Source organism: Hypanus sabinus, chromosome 21, assembly GCF_030144855.1.
Source record: "Hypanus sabinus isolate sHypSab1 chromosome 21, sHypSab1.hap1, whole genome shotgun sequence".
Taxonomy (NCBI): domain Eukaryota; kingdom Metazoa; phylum Chordata; class Chondrichthyes; order Myliobatiformes; family Dasyatidae; genus Hypanus; species Hypanus sabinus.
Window position 1 is genome coordinate 13,740,029 of NC_082726.1, and position 26,422 is coordinate 13,766,450.

Genomic DNA, 26,422 nt, shown 5'->3' on the forward strand with positions numbered 1-26,422 from the left:
AGCACCATGCATGCATAGATGACCCCTCTGATCTTCCTGAAGACCAATTTTGTCCCTTACTATCCTACTGCTCTTAATGTATCTTGGGATTATCCTTCACCTCATCTACTAGAGCAACCTCATTCCCTCTTTTAGTCCTCCTGATTTGTTTCTTTAAGTATTCTCTTACATTTAAGGTCAAGTACCTTATTTGTTCCTTGTTGCCTCCTCCTTCTTAACCAGGGCCTCAATATTTCTTGAAAATCAAGATTCCCTGAACAGACATAGAATGTTGTGGAGGAGAAAGATCTGAACAAGTTCATGAACCATGCAGCTAAGAACACGAATGAAGGTTGTCTTTATTGCAGGAGGGATGGATACAAGTCAAGCCATACTGAAAGGAGATTTGGCAAGGCTGCACTTAGGGCACTGCACACACTTGGCTCTCATGAATGAGCAAAATTCATCCATTGGTATATCATTCATACACTGATTCTTGGGGTGATGGCGCTGGCTTATTATGAACAATTGAACAAGTTGAGTCCATAGCTATTATCATTGAGAGATGAGCTTACTGACACAAATATCAGATAAGAGTAAATGTCGATAAGTATCAACTCTTGGGGGGGGGGGAGGAGGGAGAACCTTAAAGTGTCTTAGTTTTAGAATAAGGAGATGCCTATTTAGTACAGAGATTATGAATCAGGAAACTAATATTCTCTATCACAGTATTGTGGAGGCAGAATTGCTGAAAATTTTCACAGCTAAGATAGACTGAGACAATCAGAGGGGCTGGTTGGTTTGAAGATGAGAGGAGCATACAAGAAAGTAGAAACAAGATAAAGACCATAATCGACCATGATCTCTTAAAAAAAAATCAGCCATGATTGAATGGTGGAGCAGACTTGATGGGCCAGATGGCCTAATTCTGCTCCTATGTCTTATGGTCTTAATGAATCTCAGTGGGTCACAGGGACAATGGAGTGTCACTGAAGATCTCTATGCCCTTCGGACTAAAGCCCAACTCTTTCAAGGAGGGAGATTTCCATTCTTCCCTGGTTTGGGAACCCCAATCACACATTCACTAAACGTGAGGTGTTCTCATTCCAAAACAAAAAAAAACGACAAGTCAGGCAGGATGAGCAAAGAAAAGTTACATAAAACTTTATTACAGATTCATCTTTCAAACATAAAAAAGTTACAGTGTCTATAAAAAGTAACATTCTCACTGATATTGTACATCCTGGGGATACACTTATACCCCATAATTTGTTCCATGGAGCAGTTAGAGATCAGCCAACTGCTGTTCAAAACATCTGAATCAATCACAATACATCTAGTCTGGATGCTGCTTCAGCAAAAGGCCTTCATTGGTGACAAATCATTCTGCAGCATTCGAACCAGTATCTGTAAATAAAAGCAAAATGGATCAGATCACTTCATTGCCAACAAGTGAAACATACCAGCATTGATTGTGGTTCACAGGACAATATCACAACAGGCAACAGCACAGCAATCCACAATTTACAAGGCAATAGTGCAAACAGCCATGAGCAATCCACAACTAGCAGAACTGTCATATACAGAAATCTCAGTAATCAAACTTAAATAAACGTGAACATATGAACAGATTAATTATCAACAGCAGGAAAGACCATTTAAGATTTGTACAGGGACAGTTGAGGTATTACACCTGAATTTTATTGAGAAATCGGACAGCTACAGGTAAGAAGTTTCGGAGATGACATACAGTCCTGATAGTAATGGACTTCTAGCATCTCCCTGATGACAATTTGGTAAATAGGTGAATGCTGGGGTAGGTGGAGTCAGCAGTTATTTTTTTTTCAGCTCTTTTCTTTTCATTGAACAGGTCTTCTAACGTCAATAGCTGATAGCAATGATCTTCTCTGTTGAATGAACCAATCGCTGCAAGCTGGGCTTGGAGGCAGTGGTTGGAAACCAAATGGTAATGGAGGATGTCACAACACTCTCTGATGAAAATTCATCAAGATACACCCTGATAAGCTGCATCAAGATAAGCTGGCGCAGGAAGAACCATCTCTGCTGGGCTTTCCTAGTGATGAATGTATAGTCAGCCCTCCTTATCCGCGAATTCTGCATCCACTAATTCAACCAACGGCGAATTGCGAAAACCCGGAAGTGCTCTTCCAGCACTTGTTGTTCGAGCGTGTACAGACTTTTTTTCTTGTCATTATTCCCTAAACAATGCAGTATAACAACTATGTTACATAGCATTTACATTGTATTAGGTATTATAAGTAATCTAGAGATGATTTAACGTATACGGGAGGATGTGCGTGGATTATCGTGGATCTGGATCGAAAAAAATCAGAAGTTCTCTTACTAAGTAAGTCAGAACAGGTACATCCGGTATTACTTAGCGTCAGTTAGTCAAACATTTGCATTCATATATAGTATATATTTTACCTATCTATGCATATAAAACACTTAAGAACATATGTTTCAGCGCCGGGCTTGGGAAGTTCCCGAGTTCGATCCAGTGATAGATTGCTATCGAGGGCACTCTCCACCGTGCAGGGTTGATGTGGAGGATCAAAAACCCAAAACCCAATAGTTAAACCACTGCGTTGCTTAGTAATAATTGTAACTTTCATTGGGGCACAGCCTTTCTCACTTTATCCTTTAAAATTGTTCTGGTCGTTGACCGACGTAGCCTAACGCTTTTCCAATGACTGATGGCGTTTCACCTCTTTCCGATTGCTTTATTATTTCCACTTTGTTTTCAATCGTTATCGTGATTATTTTCATGAACAGAAACGCTGCGGATTCAGATCCCTGCCACTGGGTCCTAATGTCCACCGCACTGAGACAGGTTAAATAAGGTCTTGGGTTCAGCTGGATCCTAAGGTCCACCGCACTGAGGCAGGTTAAATAAGGTCTTGGGTTCAGCTGGGTCCTAAGGTCCACCGCACTGAGACATGTTGAATAAGGGACTTGAGCATCCGCGAGGGGTCCCGTAACCAATCCCTCATGGATAAGGAGGGCCAACTCTAATGTGCCTGTCCTCTTCAATTTACTGGTAACAGTAATCCCCAGGAATTTGAATGACTTGATCACACACACAAGCTGACCATTAATTTTTGGAGTGGTGGTTGGGGGGGGGGGGGGAGGGCAAAGGGGTCGGGGAAACAGGTAACCGGTTGTCAGCTGAAGTCAATCCTTATTTCTAATGTCTTGGTAACATTAAGCTCCAAGTTGTTACGAGCACACCATGCTGCAAGAGACTTTCTACCTCTCTTTGATAACAGGTCACTTCATTATTAGAGACGAGACCAACTACAGTCATGTCATCCTCGAACTTTAGAATTTTAATGGGTATGTCTGTGGAGGTACAGTCATTTGTATACAGTGAGTAGAGGAGGGGGTGGAAGAACACAGCCCTGGGGAGAGCCTGTGCTTACAAACATTGAATCAGAGAAGTAGGAGCCCAACGTTACATACTGCTTCCTTCTTGTCAGAAGTTCGTAATCCACTGACAAGAAATGATAGCTTAACTTGCTGTGGAGCAACTCTGGAACAGCAGTGTTGAAGGTGAAGCTAATGTCCAAAAACAAAATCCTCATATAGGTGCTGGGGGAGTCCAGAAGTTGAAAAATGTAATAAAGACACAAGTTAACTGCATCCTCAACTGTGCAATTTGCTCAATAAACAAACTGTAGTGGGTCAAGAAGATGATCAGTTAAGGACTTAAGGAAGACATTCAAATATTTTCATAACTACTTTCATAAAAATCAGTGTAGTAAGCTGCTCATGATTAACTGGCCCCTCTCTGCTCTAAATTGATTCAGCTGCATCAAAAAATTTAGTGATGTCCACAACAATGCTGTTGTGGTAATGTTGTTGCCACAGCTCCAGCGATGCAGTTCGATCCTAAACTCGAGCATCTGTTTTTAGTTTGCACGTTCCACTCCGTAATCATGCAGATTTCCCCAAAACTGCCAGGGTTAATTGTCCACATTTCCCTCTCGGTGCAAATTAATGGCAACAAGAATAAAAGAGGATAAAATGGTAGGAGTAAGTGAAAATAGATTGGAAGGGTACATGGAACAGGACTGATAAAATTGCTCCCAAGAGTCAGAATGGAGTCAAATGGCCTCCTGCCAAATCATGAGGTAAGAGATTTGATGTTGAAATTACCAGCCTGTAGTACTTGGTAAAGTGGTTACATTTGAAGAAAGAGAAAGAACTTAGGGTCAGTCAGCAAGGATATGTTCAGGGAACCGTGGCCAACAGCCTGATTTGTTCAGGAACTTATCTGGGTTGATGAGGACAGACCACCAGATGTTATCTATATGGGTTTTAAGCAAAGGTATTTGCAAGATCCCAAATGACCAGCTTTCCAAAAAAGTAAAAGCTCATGTGATCCAAGGGAGTAAATTGGATCCATTGCTCAATAGCAAGCAAAGAATAATGGCTTGTGCATGTCTTTTTACAGGGAAGGTATTGCTATTTGGGTTTCGCAGGGCTGACGTTGATTAATTCAACTGGAGTCCATGCATGTGACTGAGAGGGAAAAAAAAGTATTGAGCTTTCAGAAAGTTCTCAATAATGTCCCACACATACACCATTCTCAGTTTGATAAGCTATGACTAATGGATACCACAGGGATCATAGCTTGGGGTGCTGCAAACTTGGATCTATCAATGCTTTGGCCAAGGGGACCAAAGGCACCAATTGGCACCAGAGTAACAATTTTTTCTGTGGATGTCTCATCAACCATTCTTATTCAGAAATACTCCTCTTATGCATTACATGTATTTTTTTGTAACTTTGTGTAATTCTGTAACTTTTTGTAATTTTGTCTTGCACCCTACTGCTGCCACAAAAAAAAAACCTTTTCACAAAATGTCATTGATTATAAATCTGATTCTGACTGCAAGTTTGCTAATGATGGATTTAGCGTGATGAAGGATGTCCAGGGACTTCAGGGAGCTATGGGCAAGCTATACAAGTGTGTGAGACAGACAAATGAAATTCATTGTGGAAAAATGTAGAGCAAGAACAGAATAGGAAAGCAGGTTACTTGTTAAATGCTGATAGTGACGATGCTCCAAAGGACTGAGATGTGCTTGTAAACATGTCACTGAAGACCAAAACACATGTGCAGAAAGTTGTGTTCTATAGGCCTTTAGTGCAAGATGATATGAACAGTGGAGTAATGAAGTCTTGTTGTAATGTGTAGAGTCTTGCTGATACCACACCTAAATTATTGGCGGTTGCAGTTTTGGCTTTCTCACCCAAAAACATAATTCTGATAAAAGTTATACTTTCCAATATGGTACAATGGTTCCAGGATAGTAGGTCTGTAGAACTAGTAAAGACCAAGTGGACTGTGACTGCATTTTCTAGAATTTGAGAGGGATCTCATCACAACTCAGACTCTATAAAGTTGTCGTGCCAACTGGTCTTAATTCCTCCATTTATTTCCTCCTTTCTTATACGGAAGTGTTACATTTGTTACTTTCCCATTTTCTACGACTTTTCCAGAATTTAAGATCATCCCTAGTATTTTCGCTGTTGGTGGCAAAATTCAGTACTTGCTGAGTTTTAGACCTTTTAATTTGTCCGGTCCTTTCTTTTTAGAGACAAGTACAACTATGTACTGTCTCTATATTTGCTAAAATGTACAACCCAACCACCTGCAAAACAAGTCATCTGTTGCAAAGGGACAGCGGGAAAAGTTTTCTGAAATGCCACACAACCACACAACCGGAGCTGTTAGGACTATGGAGTCCGGTGCTGTGCAAAGAACTGCTCTTTCCCAGAGATTACCTCAGGAATTAGAACAGTTTAGTGATTCCAGCACAGGTTCAATTGTCTCCATTTCAAAGAGGAAGAATGGCTGCAAGAGAAAGAAATTTTAGGCAATTTATATTTTGTTTAAATGTATTTCTAGTGCCAATTTTAAACATTTAAAATAGAATATTTAATTCTTAAGGGTTTTGAGTCACTTGGCAGCAGGTTTGGTCTGGGGGTGTACTTCAGCAGCTGTCAAGTGCCTTCCATGGGATGTGCAATTAAAAGCTCCTGCACAAGGCACTGCCTCTTTGATCAGATTTATCCACCTTCCTCAAGTTCTCACCAGGGAATCTGTTCAAGGTAGACATAGCTTAACAGCTGATGAGACTGTATTTGACAAAGGCGAAACAAAATATTTTGTTATTACATCAGCCATTCTTTTATTCCCCATTAAAATTCCTCATGATATTTATTCTTTAGAATCCATATTAAATTTTGTCCACTTTCCTTAATTATATTTTTACAGAAACTTTTTTAAAATATTTTTTTCTATTAATTCACTCTCACTTATCCCTGTTAGTAATTTCCTGGTAATTGATTCCAAAAAACTCTCCCAATTCACAAACTTGCTAATCTTCTAAAGCAACATTATATGCTTCCTTTGATATAATAGGGTCTTTAACCTTAATTAGTCACAAATGAATCGATTTCTCTCTCAAAAGAATATACACTTGTTTGAGAATTCTGAAACTTCTTTAAATACCATCCATTCTAAGCCTAAGATCAGAAGGTTACATAAAGGGAAATCCTTTTAATGTAGCAAGTGGTTAGGTCTGGCATGCACTGCCGGAGGTAGCAGTGGAAGCACACTCTTTAATTTCCCCATCTATCCTGTCAATGTATCTTTAATATCTACATACAGTAACTATCTTCTCAAAACTGCAATTTCCAATTGAAGTTTCTCTTGAACTGCACAGAAACTTCAAATGTTTCACCCCAGAGGATCACCCATCACAAGAATAATTATTAACACTGCTCCATCACAAAGGAAACAGAAAGGCCTGGTTCCTTAGCTGTGTAATATTGTTCCAAAAACCACTGCCCCAAACATCTTCCAAATTACATTCACTAACAGAATTTGCCCAGTCTACAAGAAGATTAAGGTTACCTTCACCATAAGCGCATATTTCTTGATTAATTTCCTCTCAGACTGCATTATTACAATTAGAGAGCCTGTTAACTATTCATTCTAGTGTTATTTTGTCCTTTCATCTATTGACGCCTAGACTAATGTAATGGCTGCCTCACTGCTGCCCACATAGAAATTTATATCATCTGAGCTACAACCCACCCACCCTAACTAATTCCCAACCTTTCCCAAGCAACCACAACTTAAGTGAGATGGTAGTATACTGGTTTACACATTGCTTTACAGTGCTAGTGATCACCATTTGGGGTTCAATTCACACTGCTGCCTGTAAGGAGTTGGACATTCTTTCTGTGACTGTGTAGGATTCTGTGAAATGCATACATCACCATGTGATACACATATACCTTGCTTAAATGAATTTAGACCCACAATTCAGACTCCCATATCTTCCTTTAAATTAGTTTAATATTTTGAAGTTACCAATTAAAAAACAGGTAAGGCCTGAAAAAGGTATATAAATTTAGGCAGGATATTCATTTTAATAGAGTTAATTCATCCAATCAACAACGATAGAGAGATGGGCAACCAGTTTGATAGTGCCCTTTTCACATAATTCAATAGGATAAGAAAATTTTTTTTAGGTGCTTATAGTTCTTATAATTGTTACACCCAAATAGGTAAATTGATTTCTTACAATTTTAAAAGAAAGGTTAGTATTAATTGATAGCAGATTATTCAAGGGGAAAAGTTCACTCTTATTCAATTTATATAAATTCAATTTATATCCTGAAAACTGGCTGAAACAGGAGAGTAAAGAAAGCGTAGGAGTTAACAAGGTCTCAACATTAGAAAAAAAAGCAATAGATCATCAGCATAGAGCGAAACTTTGTGGGTAGTAACTCTCCTTAGAATACCAGTGATATCATTAGATCCTCAAAAAGGGTTCTAAAGCCAGATCAAAGAGCTCAAAGGACATCTTTGTCTGGTTCCATGTTGGAGTTTAAAAGGTTTAGAATTCTGAAAATTAGTAAGAACCTGAGCAGAGGGAGATAAATAAAGTAATTTTTAAGTAATTTTTTTAAAAATAATCTGGTCCAGGGTAGATAAATCTCCTGGACCAGGTGGAATGCACCCTCGTGTTCCGAAGGAAGTAGCAGAGGAGATTGCGGAGGCATTAGCAATGATCTTTCAATAGCCGATAGATTCTGGCCTGGTTCCGGAGGACTGGAAGATTGCAAATGTCACTCTGCTATTTAAGAAGGGGACAAGGAAGCAAAAAGTAAATTATAGACCTGTTAGCTTGACATCGGTGGTTGGGAAGTTGTTGGAGTCAATTGTCAAGGTTGAGGTTACAGAGTACCAGGAGGCATATGACAAGATAGGCAGAACTCAGCATGGTTTCCTTAAAGGAAAATCCTGCCTGACAAACCTAGTGCAATTTTTTGAGGAAATTACAAGTAGGCTAGACAAGGGTGATGCAGTGGATGTTGTGTATTTGGATTTTCAGAAGGCCTTTGACAAAGTGCTGCACATGAGGCTGCTAAACAAGATAAGAGCCCATGGAATTACAGGAAAGTTACATATGGGGATATAGTGTTGGTTGATTGGCAAGAAACAGAGAGTGGGAATAAAGGGATCCCATTCTGGTTGGCTGCCGGTTACCAGTGGTGTTCCACAGGGGTCCGTGTTGGGGCCACTTCTTTTTACGTTGTATATCAACAATTTGGATTATGGAATAGATGACTTTGTGGCTAAGTTTGCTGATGATACAAAGATAGGTGGAGGGGGCGGTACTGCTGAGGAAGCAGGGAGTCTGCAGAGAGACTTGGATAGATTGGGGGAATGGGCAAAGAAGTGGCAAATGAATTACAATGTCGGAAAGTGTACGGTCATGCACTTTAGTAAGAAGAAATAAACAGGCAGACTATTGTTTAAATGGGGACAGAATTCAAAGTTCTGAGGTGCAACAGGACTTGGGAATCCTCATGCAAGATACCCTTAAGGTTAACCTCCAGGTTGAGTCAGTGGTGAAGAAGGCGAATGCAATATTGGCATTCATTTCTAGAGGAATAGAGTATAGGAGCAGGGATGTGATGTTGAGGCTCTGTAAGGCACTGGTAAGACCTCACTTGGAGTACTGTGTGCAGTTTTGGGCTTATTTAAGGAAGGATGTGCTGACATTGGAGAGGGTTCAGAGAAGATTCACTAGAATGATTCTGGGAATGAGAGGGTAACACATGAGGAACATTTGACCGCTCTTGGACTGTACTCCTTGGAGTTTAGAAGAATGAGGGGGGACCTCATAGAAACATTTCGAATGTTGGACAGAGTGGATGTGGCAAAGTTGTTTCCCATGGTGGGGGAGTCTAGAACGAGAAGACATGACTTGAGGATTGCAGGGCGCCCATTCAGAACAGAGATGCGAAAAAATTTTTTTAGCCGGAGGGTGGTGAATCTATGGAATTTGTTGAACGGGTGGCAGTGGAGGCCAAGTCATTGGGTGTATTTAAGGCAATTGATAGGTATCTGAGTAGTCAGGGCATCAAAAGTTATGGTGAGAAGGCAGGGGAGTGGGACTAAAGGGGAGATTGGATCAGCTCATGATGAAATGGCAGAGCAGACTCGATGGGCCAAATGGCCGACTTCTGCTCCTTTGTCTTATGGTAATTTAATCCATTGAATGAAATCGGGCCCAGTTAAATTTTTGTAAGGTTTTAAATAAATAATTCCATTCAATCCGATCAAAAGCCTTCTCAGTGTCTAGAGATATCATGCATATCATGGAAGCTTCATAAAAAGATTGTGGCAGCCCAACCAACTTAAAGGAATCTGAAAAGACAGAACATAAATGAAGTATAACCAATGAGAAAAAAGCCTTGCAAAATTCTCCAGAAAATCCATCAGGACGCAGTGTCTTCCCGGAATGCAATGAATGTACATTCTCGGCAATTTCCTCATAAGAAATAGGTTGATCCAACTGCTTTTGATTATCAACAGAAAGTACAGGGACATTTAATTGGTCTAAAAATTATTCATTACAGTATTATCTTTAGGAGAGTCAGAACTATAAAGTTTAGAATAAAATTCGCTAAAGATATCATTTATTTCTAAATGGTCACCATTAGCTTTACAAATTTCTTTAATTTGCCATTTAGCTATAAAAATTTTTAATTGGTTAACCAATAATTTACCTGTTTTGCCTTCATGAATATAGAATTGGCTTTTATCTTTTAGGAGTTGACTTTCAACTGGATATGTTAAAAGAAGATCATATTTAGTTTTAAATTCAACACGTCTTTTATATAAAACAGGATCTGAAGCCAAAGCATATTTTTGGTCTAATTGTTTCAACTGATTAGCTAAATCAACTCTCTCTTTATTAGCTTTTTTCTTAACACTTACAGTATAAGAAATAATTTGTCCTCTAATATAGGTCTTGAAAGCATCCCATATAAGACCGTTTTTATTCCTAGATCCTTTTTTGATTCTCTTGATTCAATTCTACCTTCATATATATGGAAAAACAAACATTCTTGATTAAATAAAGTTCACTTTCAAAAAGTTAAAAAGAATGGAGGCTTAGCTTTACTAAATTTTAGGTTTTATTACTGGGCAGTCAATATACGAACTCTTACATTTTGGTCATATTACATTAACTGTGAGGGCTGTCCAGTATGGGTCTCTTTAGAAGCTAACTTTAAAAAAATTATATTATTTCTCTTCTTGGATCCTCATTTCCTTTATCTTTAAATAAACTAACTGACAATTTGGTAGTTAAACATACTTTGAGGATTTGGATACAATTTAGAAAACACTGGTTTACTCTTTCTAGTCCCATTTTTTCTAATCGTTTTTTTTTTAAACCTTTTATGACCAATGCAGTTTTTTAAAAAATGGGATAGATTGGGTATTAAATGCTTCCAGGATCTCTTTGCTGGAGGAAGTCTCTGTTCACTTGAGCAACTGTCAGCTAAATACATCTTACCAAAACCCCACATTTTTCAATATCTACAAATTACAGACTTTCTGCAATCTCAATTACATACATTTCCTATGAGTCTTGATAAGAACTTATTAGATGTAATTTATAATTTGAAACCTTTTCATAATGGCTCAATATTCAATATTTATGGTATGTTGATGGGAATAAGAGAGGCTCCTTTAGACAAAATTAAAAATGCCTGGGAACAAGATTTACAGATTTCAGTTTCTGAGGAGACTTGGAATGAAATTTTTAAATTGGTTAATACTTCATCACTATGTGCTTGCCACTCCCTCCTATAATTTAAAGTGGTCCACAGGGCCCACATGTCTAAAGACAAGCTATCTCATTTTTATCCGGATATATCTCCCTATTGTGATAGATGGAACAATGGAGAGGCTTCACTAATCCATATGTTTTGGACATGCTCGAGTCTTGAAAACTACTCGAAGGAAGTATTCCAAACTTTTTCTGTACTTATTAAAGTAAATCTTAAACCTAACCCTTTGACTGCTTTGTTTGGTACTGTTGGAGAAAAAGGCATAACTTTGGAGACATCTGATTTGCATATATTGGCTTTTATTTCTCTTATAGCTAGGAGGGCAGTGTTGCTTAAATAGAAAGATATTGCTCTGCCTACTCACACTCAATGGTTATGTGATGTTATGTCCTGCTTAAACTTAGACAAGATCCGTTGTTCAATTTCTGATTCTAACCAACACTTTCAAACATTGTGGGGACCATTTTTGAACTACTTTCAAAACCTTTGATTTGGTGTTAAATTACAGATGTTGGCTAATAACATAAATCCCGATGTGATAAGGATTTTTTCTGTCTTTCTTTCTTTGCCAAACAGCTTTGATCTTGGTAATGGGTTTAGATTCTTCTTTTTAAATAATAAAATTATTACAATTCAAATTACAATTTAATGTATGAGTTTTAGATTATGAATATAGGGTACTGCGATTGCAAGTGTGATTTAAATTTAATGTATTCGGTACTACTCTATCTTTTTACCATAGAACATTACTGCACAGAAACAGGCCTTTTGGCCCTTCTTGGCTGTGCCAAACCATTTTTCTGCCTAGTCCCACTAACCTGCACCTGGACCACATCCCTCCATACACCTCTCATCCATGTCCCTGTCTAAGTTTTTCTTAAATGTTAAAAGTGAGCCCACATTTACCACTTCATCTGGCAGCTCATTCCACACTCCCACCACTCTCTGTGTGAAGAAGCCCCCCCCCCCACAAAGTTCCCTGTAAACTTATCCCCCTTCACTCTTTACCCATGCCTTCTGGTTTTTTTCTCCCCTAGCCTCAGTGGAAAAAGCCTGCTTGCATTCACTCTATCTATACCCATCATAATTTTATATACCTCCATCAAATTTCCCCTCATTCTTCTACGCTCCAGGGAATAAAGTCCTAACCTATTCAACCTTTCTCTGTAACTCAGTTTCTCAAGTCCCAGCAACATCCTTGTAAACCTTCTCTGCACTCTTTCAACCTTATTAATAACTTTCCAGTAATTTATACATATATATTAAAAATTATAATTATATATGTTTATATAATTTTATATATATATAAAATGATTTATAATATATATGCTCATGTACTGTGTATTTTATGTGAAAATTAATAAAAATATTACAAAAGGATATTTTGAAGTTACAAAACATAACATCGGCAATGAGGTATTTTTAAAAAAATTAACCCAAGATGGCTACCAAACTGTTGAAGCACAGCGAGACATTCAAACTAAAAAAAAAACGCAGCTAACCTTAAAAAAGCACCCCAGCACACACAGTGGCAGTTAAGTTAAAAAACAGATCAGTATATGTTCTTTGGAAGGTAAGACAAGATCGAATTTTAATTACAAAGGCAGAAAATAAAAGAAATCACAGGTTCATAAAGAGTGAGCACTGGGTGATAATAATCATCAAAAAGCAGAAATGGCTGGTTACGTTGGATAAATTGACACGTTTCATTACACAAAACATAGCTGGAATATGTATACTGAGAAAACTCAGTGATACTTTGAAGCAAATGAAATAGCTGATGAGAAAGGAGTTTCAATTTTGCTGAGTTCATTGGGTTTAAAGGCATACAGTTTGCTTCGAAGTTGAACTGCTCCAATCAAACCTGCAGAAATGAGCTTTGCTGATATTGTCAAAGTAATGCAGGAACATTTAAAACCATTACTGACTGCAGAATGCTTCAGGTTTCATAAGCAAAATCAAAAAGGAAGAGTCCATTTTGGTATATGTGGCTGAATTGAAGAGATTGTCAGAGCATTGTGACTTTGGTAATGTGTTGAAATGATGCACTGAGAGATTGTTTAGTTTGTGGAATCTTAAAAGAAAGTATTCAAAAAATGGCTCCTAAATGAAGCACAACTTGCAAAAGAGCAGCTGAAACCACTGTTTTCATGGAAACTGCAGAGAGAGATGCAATTGAATTGCAATCAGGAATGAAAGTGAGCATAAATAAAATTGCAGTGTCTAAACAGAAACCAGCCTGGCCAAACTAATCTGCATGCTGTTGAAAAATCAGGTAATAATGAGATTGACAGAGAAGAGTCAACGTTTTGGACCGAGTCCCTTCATCAGGACTGGAGAAAAAAAGTTGAGTCGGAGCATGAAGTTGGGGGGAGGCGAGAAAGAAACACAAGGTGAGAGGTGAAACTGGGGGAGGGGAGGAAGGGGTGAAGTATAGAGCTGGGAAGTTGATGGGTGAAAGAGATACAGGGCTGCAGAAGGGGGAATCTAATAAGAGAGACAGAAGGCCATGGAAGAAAGAAAAGGGGGAGGAGCACCAGAGGGAGGTGCTAGGCAGGTAAAGAGATGAGGTGAAAAAGGGAAATAGGAATGGGGAATGGTGAAGGGGGTGTGTTTCAGTCATTCCACAAAATGAGGTGTCCAGAGCTGTCAGATTTACTTCTTGAAGTTTCAGAATCAACTCTTACAACCACCAGGGAAGAGGCCCTAAAATCTGAGATTGTTTCACAGCCACAAATCTCACCTGCCAAGCAGAATAGCCTCCTTGTCAGGAAAGGGGTCACAAGAGTAAGAGATCCTCCACAGCAATTAAACTTTTAAGCCTGAATGGGACAGTTTAAAAATTGACAATAGCTGTGGGTGACTGTATTATATAGAATGCTGAGTATATATAGTATAGCTGAGATGCATTCTATATTGAGTTGGAGTTTATACCTAAGCAGGGTGGAGTGTTGTGTAATTAGTATTTAAGTGTTGGTGTGTGTGCGTGAGTTTTTGTTTATTTATTTAAATCGATGAAGCATCCTTGTTTAAATAATTACAGGTTATACGCATAAATACGTGAATTGCATACATCATCATGGCACCACGTGATATTAGTGTGCCTTGTTTAAAATAAACGAAGTTAGTCCCACATTTCAGGCTCCCATGTCTTCTTTTGAATTTGTTTATTGTTTTGAACACATACTGTGTGGTTCGGGCTAGAGTTGTGGGCATCCCCTGCTGACACCAGACACACTGCGACACTTGAGGGCTGCCCAGCACAATCGCCCCTGACCGGATTGACGCAAAATGACACATTTCACTGCAAGTTTTGATATTTCAATGTACATGACAAATAAAGCTAGTCTCAGCAGCTGCTGTGCTCAAACCTGTAGGTGCCATCAGTTCATTTCAATATGAATACTTGATGTGTGGTGATAACCCTGCCTTTGACTTTTTCACCATTTTTTCTTGACACACTACCTCAATTCCCTGTACTATTTTCTGTATCTTCACTGTCCTCTTTCAAATGTGTAACATTTCACTCTCTTAGAGCCTACCACAATGTCCTCCCCATGCCCGTGTTAAAGAGGACTGCCAAAATAGATCCTTTGAGAAAAAGACTAACAATGACAATTGTGGCCATGGAAGTTAAAGATGGCATCAAATTAAAATAAAACAAATACAACGTTGCAATGATTTGTAAAAGGTCAGGACTCTGGTAAAACTAAATCAGCAAAAGATAATTAAAAAGGGGCAAAACTGTTGAAAACTGTGTGATAAATAACCACAATGTAAGTGCTTCTAAAACATACAAGGCGAGCTTGTCACTTAGTGGGTGAAACTTAAATTAATATTGAAATGTGGAACTGGCAGAGATTTTCACGAAATGCTTTGTATCTGTCTTCGAAAAGTAAGTACGAAAAGCCTCCTAATAATAGATTCCGGGGGCAAAGAGGTGCAAAGACTTTTAAAAATAAAAGCAGTGGCATTAGTTTATAATTTACAGCTGATATTGCCATTTAGCACAAAGGAAAGAAAACCAACCAACCTCTAATGAATCAACATCTAATTTTCCACTTTTCTTTAGATCTCAAGGACTTACTTTAACAAATTTGGGACTTTGTTAAATTAGAAAAAGGAAGTATGGCCGACGAGGGCCATGCATTGTGCCCCAATCTTGTGGAGAAAGAAAAGCTCACACTGCTCTTACACACCCACCTTTTTAACCCTCCTGTACGATTAGTCAAGTTAGGCAATGCAAGCTGACAATTCCAGGCTATTTTAAATTAAGGTTTCGATTGTCTCTTACACTGATTCCCAAAATTTTGACAACCGAAGTTTATTCAGCACTTTGCAATGACTTAGATCATCCCTTTCTTTACACTTGTAGTCCTCCAATCCTGTGACCAGACAGGTACAAGGAACAGCTAACAGGCCTAAAACTTGATACGCTCACTAAAACACATGCCTGTTAGAAGGTGCAGTGGCAAAGAAAACGGATGCACTGATTCCAAAATTTCTAGATGCTCACAAGTCTTAAATATTTGGATCTAGTTACTTCAGGCCTCATTCTATAATGTACCACTCCTACCTCAAGGATATGCCATTGGGAACTCAGTTAGTGGGGTAGCCTAGTTCCCAAAGTATATTATGGCTATCGGCGGGAGGATGAATTTCAGGTTTGTGAATACAGACCTTGACAATAAATGTACTTTGAAATTGTAGGTGCAAAGGGACTTGGAAGTCTTAAAGGTTAACTTGCAGGTTGAGTCAGTAGCAAGGAAGGTAAATGCAACTTTAGCATTCATTACCAGAGACTAGAACATAAAATCCAAGGATGTAGTGTTGAGGCTTCACAAGGCATTGGTCAGTCTGCACACGGGGTACTGTGTCAACCCTATATCTAAAAAAGGACAAACCGGCATTGGAGAGGGTCCAGAGGAGGTTTACGACAATTATCCCAGGAATGAAAGGGTTAACATTCGAGAAGCATTTGATTCTGGGCCTGAACTTGGGAGTTTAGAAGAATGGGGTGGGATATCTCATTGAAACATTAAACATTGAAGTGCCTAGAGTGGATGTGGAGGGGATGCTTTCAATGGAGAGAGTCTATGATCAAAGGGCACATCCTCAGAATAGAAGGTCATCCCTTTAGAACAGAGATGAGGAGAAATGTCTTTAGTCAGAGGGTGGTGAACCTATGGAATTCATCGCCATAGAAGGCCAATTCATGGGGTATATTTAAAGCAAAGATTGATAGGTTCTGGATTAGTAAGGTTACAGGAAGCACAAGGAAATAAAAAATCAGCCACAATGGTGAAGACCTGATGAGCTGAATGGCCTGGTTCTGCTCCTAAGCCTTGTGGAAAGAACATTAAGAACATTTACTACCAGATCAAGAAAGGATGTAACAGCAGACCACAGGAGAAAGAAACTGGCACGTACAATGAAGTCAATTACTGCATCCTTAGTGTTCTTTTTACACAATAGCATGATTCAGTAAAACAGAATTCCTTGTTTCTATACTGCCAGTCCACTTAGGAAACTTGATTGACTCTGGAGTTAAAAGGAAATGCTTAGAGGGATCTGGGCCAAATGTAGGCAAACACAACTAGCTCAAGTAGGCACTTGGTCAGCATGGTGAGCTGGACCCAAAAACCAGTTTGTGTGTTCTACAACTCCATGAATCCAGGATGAAAAGAGGATAAGGATTCTATGGCAAAGCCTGGATAAAAGGAACGGAAAACATGAAAAAGAGATGATGCAGAATGACCTGGATGAGTTGCTGCAGTGGAAATTCCTTAAGGGCCATAGTTCAGTTAAAAACTCAATGAATCTAGTAATATACAACCCTCTTCCAACGAAACCACATTGCACTCGATTAACCCTGCTCAAAAGCCTATAGTGCAATGGCTACAGGGCTAGTAATTAAAAGGCAAGTTGTTGATCCATGTACATTTTAAAAACCTGCTTTCTGGAGCTGTTAAGCAAAAAAGGAATTAATGGAATTTAAATCACAAACTACTAGGCTTACGCAAGATGACAGATTTAAGCTAAATTTGAAGTAAACAAAACATGGAAAGCTTTGTCATTCAACACCAACTCACTTTTGCCATCGCAAGCTACAATCTTCACTTTATCCACTTTGACCAGTTCAGTAACCTCTCGGAATTCCACATCGTTCAGAACAAATGTCCATACATTATCACAGAATCTGTATGTATTCAAAGAGCCCTTTAAAATAAACAAAACCAGGAAGCAGTTCATATATTAAAATTGTACAGAAAGTTAAACTATTGGGCCAAAATCTATTTCGATTTGAGTGATCAGAAGTGTTGGAAACAAAACAAACACGGTCACAAGGGTTTGTACATTGCAAGTCAATACCCTGAAACTTTGGACATAGCCACATTTCTTTGAAACGTACAAAACCTTAACCAATACTTTTTCTCCCCAGCCCTCCAGCATCCCATCCTCCAAAAAGTGTGCAGTGTAGAGGGTCTTCCCCACTGCACTCAGCTTCCACCATCACCTTCTTTCTGTTTCCGACACAGGTGATATTCTACCCCTTGTATTTCCCGTCTTCCCACACCTCCCATTGCACAGCTCAGACACGCCTTCCAGTCACCTTCTCAGCAGGCATGTAACCATTTTGCATGCCATGTCTGAACACTCCCCACACCTCCCCTCTTCCGCGTTTCCCTCGGACACATTCACTCTTCCACTCCCAGTGTTAATACAGCTCCGCTCGAAAGACACAAATTTATAGATCAATATAGGTGGCGTTGTTGGATCTGATTCTGAGGATAGAAATTATTCAAGTAGAGTGGGAGAATACTTAGCTAGCCTACTGTTGGCACAAGAGGGCATCCTCACTGTTGGGAGTTTAGTGAAGAGTCACAAAGTACCCAGCTGGTTCAGGGAGTCAGAGGGGCAAACTCACACTCTGCAAAAGCAATGGGGGAGAAATAGAAAGGGGATTTCAATGACTTTCACTTTCTATTTCGTAATAACCCACTACCGTGTAAAAGGCACGGAATTCCTCAGTGTGCTCAGGAGAACTCAACGATACCAATCCCTAATTTAATTTTAGATGCTGAGGAAGGAACATCTGTGGCAGAACACGTGCAGTGTTGAGGGTAATTTATTTAAATTTTGCATAGCAAGGGCAAAAGTTGAAATTAGAGTAAAAGGTCAAAGGAGAAAATCTAATTTTACTCGACAGAAGTAATTCAGTAAAAGCCCAATTCTGATGAGGCCCGAGTGGTGGCTGAGTTAGTCCCTACATACTTTAGCAAGGATCTTGACTAGGCAAGTCGGTCAATAAAGCAAATGAGATGCAGGGGAAAGTGGCAAATTGGATCCAAAATTGACTTATCAAAAAAAAGCGGAGAGTTATGGTTGGTGGGTCATTTTGAGATCAGGTTATCACCAGTAAAGATTCACAGAGCATGGTAAACAGCCGTATGGTTTTGGAATAATTAGTAATTGAAAATAAAGTAGGGTGCATGACCCATGGGGCAGTTCACATGAAAACTGGCAAAGTGGTCGACACTACAGAAGGATGGTTTGCTCGGCAAATGGAATTTAATTCAAAGTAGTATGAGCTAAGGCAATTGAAGTGCAATATGACATTGGATTAGGCAGAAAATGCAATCTGAGAGGTGTGGAGGACTAGAGAAGGCTGGGGCTACATATTCATTTGGCCCCAAGAATAGTTCAATACCTACTAGATGTTCTTTTCATTGGCAAGTGTTTGAAATGTACGCAATGCTAATTGGCTACGGTTTAAGTATTTTCACTCACCATCTCTCAGGAAAGACTACTGCACTAGAGAGGCTGACTGATGAGGATTGGAAAGTTTTAGCTTGAGGGAAGGTAGAGAAGTGAAGCAGATGTGGCAGAATGGAGAATACAGTGGAACTGTGAGGTCTGGATGGAGTAAAGAGCAAGGACTCATTTCCCTTGAGAGCTAAAATAAAAATGAGCGATGGTTTAAACTTATTGTAAGTCAAAGATTTTTTTGCCCAGAGTGTAGCAAGGTCTGAAAGGTCAGTGAAAGCAGATACACCCGTTACATGAAAACAGTACTTGGATTTCTACTTTAACAACTGTCCTGCAGATGAAAGGATCCACTTTTGCAAGGTGGGATTAGGCTGGGGTTTCAACTCAGCAAGACCCACTGGGCCACAAGCCCTGCTGCACCTATATTCTCAACAACTGGCAAATGAATGAATGGCGATGAGAAACAGTTTTCAAAGCAGTAGAGCTCTGGAATTCACTGCCGAAAAGCATAATGGAAGCAGATTAAATCATGTTTTTAGCTTTTGTATGTGATAATTCTCAACTGGAAAACAAAAGTTGTAAAAGAGAATAATTATGAGAACAGGTTAAAAAAATTACAGAAGATCATGAACAGGATTAAATTGTTCAAGGTAAAGCTAGAATCAGGTCATAAAGATAAGGGTCAGTAATAGGATCTGACACAAATGGTCAGACTTACTTATCCAGAGTTTTGAGCAATATGGAAGCTAGGCGAGAATAAAGAAGAAAAGACTAGAAGCCCGGGTAGTTCAGAGAAGACTTTGACGTCCATTTGTTGGGGGGTTTATGTTGAGCATGAACTTCGCATGACCTGCTTAAATCTGTATTACAGGTATTGGGAAAACAAAAGGTATGGTACGATTTCAAAGCACTGTTAAACCTTCAAATGAGCTCACCCTGAAGTTGACTCGATTGCGCACTCTCTGCGCCAAGGCGTTGTTGATTGCTTTGTCAAACTGTAACAGGACCTGGAGAGCCAGTTGAGGGGTAATCTGCTGGGACTGAAGAGACAGAAGCGAGTAACATTTTCAACCAACGCCACAGTAATCGGGGGGCTCGGAATGATAGCAGCCTCCAGAGGGGAAAGACTGACAAGAGAAAGCAAAGGGAGATCGATAGAGAAGGGAGAGGCAGGAGACGGAGGGGGTCGATGCTGAGGGAGTAGGGGACGCGAGGGTGGGAGGATGGCACAGGGCCGGTCTGCTGGCTGATGACTCGGCGACGCGAGGCTGCTGTGGTTCGGGACCCCGTATCCCCGGAAGGCTGACCGCCCACGCTGGAAGGGGCCGCCGCCGCCGCCGGTACCTGGATCAGCTCGTCCAGGCTCTCCTGCAGGCTATTTCCCAGCGTCGTGTTCCGGTACAGCTGATACGCCATCACGGCTGCCCAGCAACACTGCGCAGGCGCGTACTCATCAGCTCCGCCCTGCAACGCTGCGCAGGCGCGTACCCGCTCGCCCCGCCCCCCTGGCGCGGCGTCACGCCGGCACCCGCTCCTCCTCGACACTGCGCATGCGCGCATGACGAGCGTCGCCGCGCAGTCGCACACGGATCATGTCGGTCTCCACCGGCAACAGCATCGGCGGAGGTGTGCGCTGCGCCCCCCCCCCCCCCGCCCCGGCACCCGCTCCTCCTCGACACTGCGCATGCGCGCTCTGACGAGCGTCGCCGCGCAGTCGCACACGGATCATCTCGGTCTCCACCGGCAACAGCATCGGCGGAGGTGTGCGCTGACTAACTCCGCCCCGGCACCGTGCAGGTGCTTTTACCCGGTTTGCTTGAGGTGGTTGTGATCTGGTCCCATTTGCATCCTGAGGTGAGGTGTGTGTGTCTTTCTCTGTACTATAGATGGATAGGGGGTGTGTGGGCATGTGTAGATGATATGAGTGAGTTACTCCTCCTGTGTTTATTATCACAGGTATACATACCAGGGCCAAGTGCCGTGGAAATTACCCTAGCTTTTTGCATCAGCAGCGCAGCATCTTACAAACATAAGTCAATGAGCAACACCAAAGATGCTGGAGGATCGCAGCAGGTCAGGCAGTATCTATAGGAAGGAAATGGATCGACCCCTCATCTGGATTCACTCCACTTTCTAGTTTTCCAACACCTACTGTTATCGCCAGTGATAAAATAAAGTAAGATTAGAATGCACACGTACAATTGTGATTATATTGGGTTTGCTAACCACAAAGTTGTAACTCAAATTAAGACCTTAAGGCCTATCAGATATAAGTAGCTACCAGTACTCTCATTAAAGGGAGATTATATTCTAACTACCCAATCTTCAAAGATTAATTCACTTCCCTGTTTAGCTGCCGATACCCACTATTCGAGTAGTGGGTCCCTTCTCCCTACCAAGGAGAAGATACTTCCAGCTAATAAAATAGGTTTAAATGCAATTCATTTGTTTTTAGTGATACATATTTACAACCAAACAACACTTTTTAAAACATACTTGAAACTCAAGGAGGATGTCTAAAACAATAAACCAGTCACAAAGCACTTCTAAAACACAAAGCACCAAGTTTTTCCAAAACGTAGGTACAATTCCTATAAACTAAAACTATACCAGAGGAGTAAATGAACAAACTATCCATCACAGAAATGGAAACCAGAGTAATGGATTCTAATTCACCCTATGTTTCTTGATGTTATTACCCCATTTCTAATAAGCCTGAGCTGCTCTGTACATTTATAAACTTCCTCTAACACTTGGATAACTTCTCATGAATATGATATTTCCTCAGAAGCCCTTTTAACACAAATGGTCTCACAGCATCTCAGAGTCACACAGAAGTGTGCAAAAGTCTTGGTCACCCTAGCTCAATATATGTGTCTAACGCCTTTGCATAGTACTGTATTTGTCAGTGTGGAGTGGAAAGCAAGTTTGCAAATCTGGCAGGAGCAAAAGATGTTGTGAATGATGATGGTGGAGTGTCGCAGGAGGGATGTGGAGCAGGTGGCAGAGAAGGAGTGCCAGGGCTGGGGGGCAGTGTGGGTACAGTCACACCAGCCCTGAGACACCAAGCGAGGTCATTTGATTCCAGACTGGTTTATTGATCATTATAGAATGTCTGGTGTTTCCCACTCTCTCCCCTCTCCCTCTTTTCTCAACCATGATTCCCCTCTTATTGTAGATAGCTTAATGTTCACAGTTCACAATTAATGCTGTAAAGCTAAATTCCTGAGTACATGACCATTCCAACACATCAGTTATGTGATTATGCTAAGTGATATTATCCATCCGCTCTGCAAACATCCTTGAACAAAACAACTTAGAGTCAGCTTGTCTGTTTTGAAACAGCCCTTATACTGAAACTCTGAGCAGCAATAAATAGGTGCACTGACTTACTACAGACATCTACATGTAGAGCTTCTTTGCAAAGCTGTGTTTTAACTTCAAGCTGATTACTGCTTTCCATTTACATTTGAAGAACTAAAGACTGACTCTGATTTACAACCAGAAACTAAACAAGGCAATAGTAGTTGGAAGTGTACTTACACATGTTTGTGATCTTACAAGTGGCAACTGATGTGTCTAGAAAATGATTACCAAACAACCAAGGAGAGAAATTCATCACACAACTCAATCAAACGTTATTTTACTTGCGCACAAGGAAAGCAGCATGCTCCCTGTCACCATATTGCTCTGAAGCAGGACAGAAAAATACTATTTTTATACAGTATTGGCTTATCAGTTACAGATATAGATCACTTGGTAAACTCTATGTTTGAATTCCTTCCTTGCAAGGCATGGTAGCATAGTGGTTAGCACAGTGCTTTATAGTGCTGGTGACCTGGGTTCAATTCCCATTGTTGCCTGTAAGGAGATTGTATGTTCACCCCGTGATGCTGTGGTTTTTCTCCGAGTGCTCCGTTTTTCAACCCCAGTCCAAAGACGTACCGGTTGGTAGGTTAATTGGTCATTGTAAATTGTCCCATGTTTAGGCTAGGATTAAATCAGGGCATTGCTGGGTTACACAGATTGGGAAGAGCCTATTCTGTGCTGTATCTCCATAAATAATCACTAATCACATTAGAGGTGTGATAAGTGATTAGAAACTACAAGCTGATACCCAATGTTACTTTGAAGTCAGTAAAGCATTTGTCTCTTAGTTAGTGTGTGTACCTTGGATCGATTAGCTCATCTCCAGACCACCCAGGTTGGGGGAACAACACCTTATATACTGTCTGGGTAACCTCCAACCTGATGGCATGAACATTGACTTCTCTAACTTCCGTTAATGTCCCCCCTCCCTTTCTTACCCCATCCCTGATATATTTAGTTTTTCCCCTTCCCCTTTTTTTCTCTCTCTGCCCATCACTCTGCCTGTTCTCCATCTCCCTCTGGTGCTCCCCTCTCCCTTTCTTTCTCCCGAGGCCTCCCATCCCATGATCCTTTCCCTTCTCTAACTCTGTATCCCTTTTGCCAATCACCTTTCCAGCTCTGAGCTTCACCCCACCCCCTCCAGTCTTCTCCTATCATTTTACATTTCCCCCTCCCCCTCCTACTTTCAAATCTCTTACTATCTTTCCTTTCAGTTAGTCCTGACGAAGGGTCTCAGCCTGAAACGTCGACAGTGGTTCTTGCTGTAGATGCTGCCTGGCCTGCTGCGTTCCACCAGCATTTTGTGTGTGTTGCTTGAATTTCCAACATCTGCAGATTTCCTCGTCTATGCGCTTCAAAGGCCTTTCTTGCTGGGCTGTCTGTACTCTATCTGCAGTCTATCCTTGCCTGATATTACATTAACCCTTTCCTTACCACAACGTCCGCACCTCCTCCTTTTTATCCTGTAGAGAACAGCACAAACCTTTTGAATTTCAATACCATAGAGTCTCTGAAACACTGAGACAGTTTCATCAGGGACAGTTAGCTGTTTGATCATGATGGAGGCAGCTGCTCTGGGCCATTGCTCTACAGAGTAATCTCGGGCAAGAGATTAAAATGAATATTACAATAGCAGGGAATATTACAACTAAAATTAAAGTGTGAAACCAGCTTAAGGGTCCACATGGCGAAGAAGGAGTACCGCATAACTCCAGCCCAGATTTTCTAACCTTATCAACTTCTAGCTGGGAATACACAGCTAAATCGGTGATGTTCACGGGTGAATCAGGAACATATGTGCAACACTCCTAGTATGGTCTTAATAATAGCACAAGTACTATCTTTCTTAGACAACAGAAAGTCTAGTGCTGGTCGATTAGTGCAGATTGCCAGCATTTCGGCAGTCATGTCACTGATGGCCTCGTTCATATTGTGTAGCAATTTTCTCCAGCACTGAGGTATTTGATGCTTAGTCTGGAAGGCCCCCAAAACAGGAACACTACAATCCAGAAATGATCAGTTTCCGTAGTCCTTCAATGGCAGTCCCACATGATATGATGTTGAGAGAGAGAGAGAGAAAAGGTAGATGGTTCAGTACAGTATGGTACTAAGTAGACCAGGTAACAACAACTCCTCCTGGATTTGCTTCAGGCCGAAGATCCCATTTTTAAGGTGTATTCCTGGCAGCCACACATCCAGTAAGTACCATTAACAGGATTTGGAAGATCACCAGTAATATAGGTATTGCATGAAAGTCCAGTCCCGTCGCTTGATGTAACATACAGTAGCATCCCTCAATACAATTACATTGGTAAGTCATTCCTCTGGGCAGCGCATTTCCATGCTCCCTTTACGTTTCTAGTTTTGTTATCAAAGTACAGGTAGAGTAACTACAGTAAGTACATACGGCTTGTCATACGAAGAGTGTTTGATGGCTCTGGACCTGTATTCACTAGAATTCAGAAGAATGAGAGGTGACCTCATTGAAGCCTATCAATTGGTGCAGGGCCTTGATAGAGTGGATGTGGAGAGGATATTTCCCAAGGTGGGAGAGTCTAAGACCAGAGGACACAGCCTCAGAATAAAGAGGTGTTCTCTTACAGTGGAGATGAGGAGGAATTTCTTTAGCCAGAGAGTGGTGACTCTGTGGAATTCTTTCCCACAGGCAGCTGTGGAGGCCAAGACTTATTACAGTGCCTGTAAAATGTATTCACTCCCCCACCCGCAGGATTTTTCATGTTTTATTGTTTTACAACATTGAATCACGTATTTAATTTGACTTTTTTGATGCTGATCAACAGTAAAAGACTCATTCATGTCAAAATGAAAGCAGATCTCTACAAAGTGATCTAAATTAATTACAAATATAAAGCACAAAATAAAAGATTGCATAGATATTCACCCCCTTAGAGCAGTATTTAGTAGATGCACCTTTGGCCTTGAGTCTGTGTGGGTAGGTCTCTATCAACTTCGCACATCTGGACACTGCAATTTTCCCCCATTCTTTGCAAAACAGTTCAAGTTCTGTCAGATTGCATGGGGATCATGAATGAACAGCCCTTTTCAAGTCCAGCCACTAATTCTCAATTGGATTGAGTTCTGGACTGTGACTCCAGGACATTAACTTTGTAGTTTTTAAGCCATTCCTGTGTAGCTTTGGCTTTATACTTGGGGCCATTGCCATGCTGGAAAACAAATCTTCTCCCAAGTCGTAGTTCTCTTGTAGACTGCATCTCATTTTCCTCCAGGACTTCCCTGTATTTTGATATGTTCACCTTACCCTGTACCTTCACAAGCTGTCCGGGGTCTGCTGCAGTGAAACATCTCCACAGCATGATGTAGCCACCACCGTGCTTCACGGTCGGGATGTGTGTTTTTGATGATGATGATGGCCAAAATCTCAGTTTTGGTTTCATCAGGTCATAGAGCCTTCTTCCAGCTGGCTGCATGCCTTTTGGCAAACTCTAGCTGAGATTTCATGTGATTTTTTTTTTCAACAGTGGCTTTTTCTTTGCTACCCTCCCATAAAGCACCTGTACAACAGTTATTGTATGCATAGTCTCTTCCATCTCAGCCACTGAAGCTTGTAACTCCTCCAGAGTTGCCATATGTCTCTTGGTGGCCTCCCTGACTTGTCGTTTTCTTGCATGGTCACTCAGTTTTTGAGGATGGCCTGTGCTAGGCAGATTTACAGCTGTGCCATATTCTTTCCATGTCTTGATGATTGACTAGCTGTACTCCAAGGGATATTCAGTGACTTAGAAATTTTCTTGTATCCATCTCCTGACTTGTTCTTTTCAATAATCTTTTGGCAGAGTTGTTTGGAATGTTCTTTTGTCTTCATGGTGTAGTTTTTGCCAGGATACTGTCTCACCAGCAGTTGGACCTTCCAGATACGGGTGTATCTTCACTACAATCAAACTGCACACAGGTCTCCAAAAACAGATCTCCATTTAACTAATTATGTGATTGTAGCGGTGTGCTACACGCAGCGCTAAAATTACGACACGGAGTCGGTAACTGCAGTCGAAGGAAAAAATTTTATTCGAAAACTTCAGCCTCACTTTTAAGCCTCTGTCAACCGGCCCCCCATGGCGCAGAGGCTCCAAAG

At 40.7% G+C, this 26,422-nt stretch overlaps 1 protein-coding gene across 1 annotated transcript; it reads right to left on the reverse strand.

The window, feature by feature from the left end:
• Positions 1–1,118: 1,118 nt before the first annotated feature.
• gtf2a2 (general transcription factor IIA, 2) lies at positions 1,119–20,444 on the reverse strand. The gene is made up of 4 exons (XM_059945995.1): positions 20,287–20,444; positions 19,878–19,982; positions 17,265–17,391; positions 1,119–1,386 (listed from the first exon to the last, which is right to left on the reverse strand). Exons 1-4 carry the CDS (start codon positions 20,356–20,358, stop codon positions 1,361–1,363), a joined length of 330 nt encoding a protein of 109 aa, XP_059801978.1. The 5' UTR covers positions 20,359–20,444; the 3' UTR covers positions 1,119–1,360.
• Between the last annotated feature and the right edge of the window lie 5,978 nt (positions 20,445–26,422).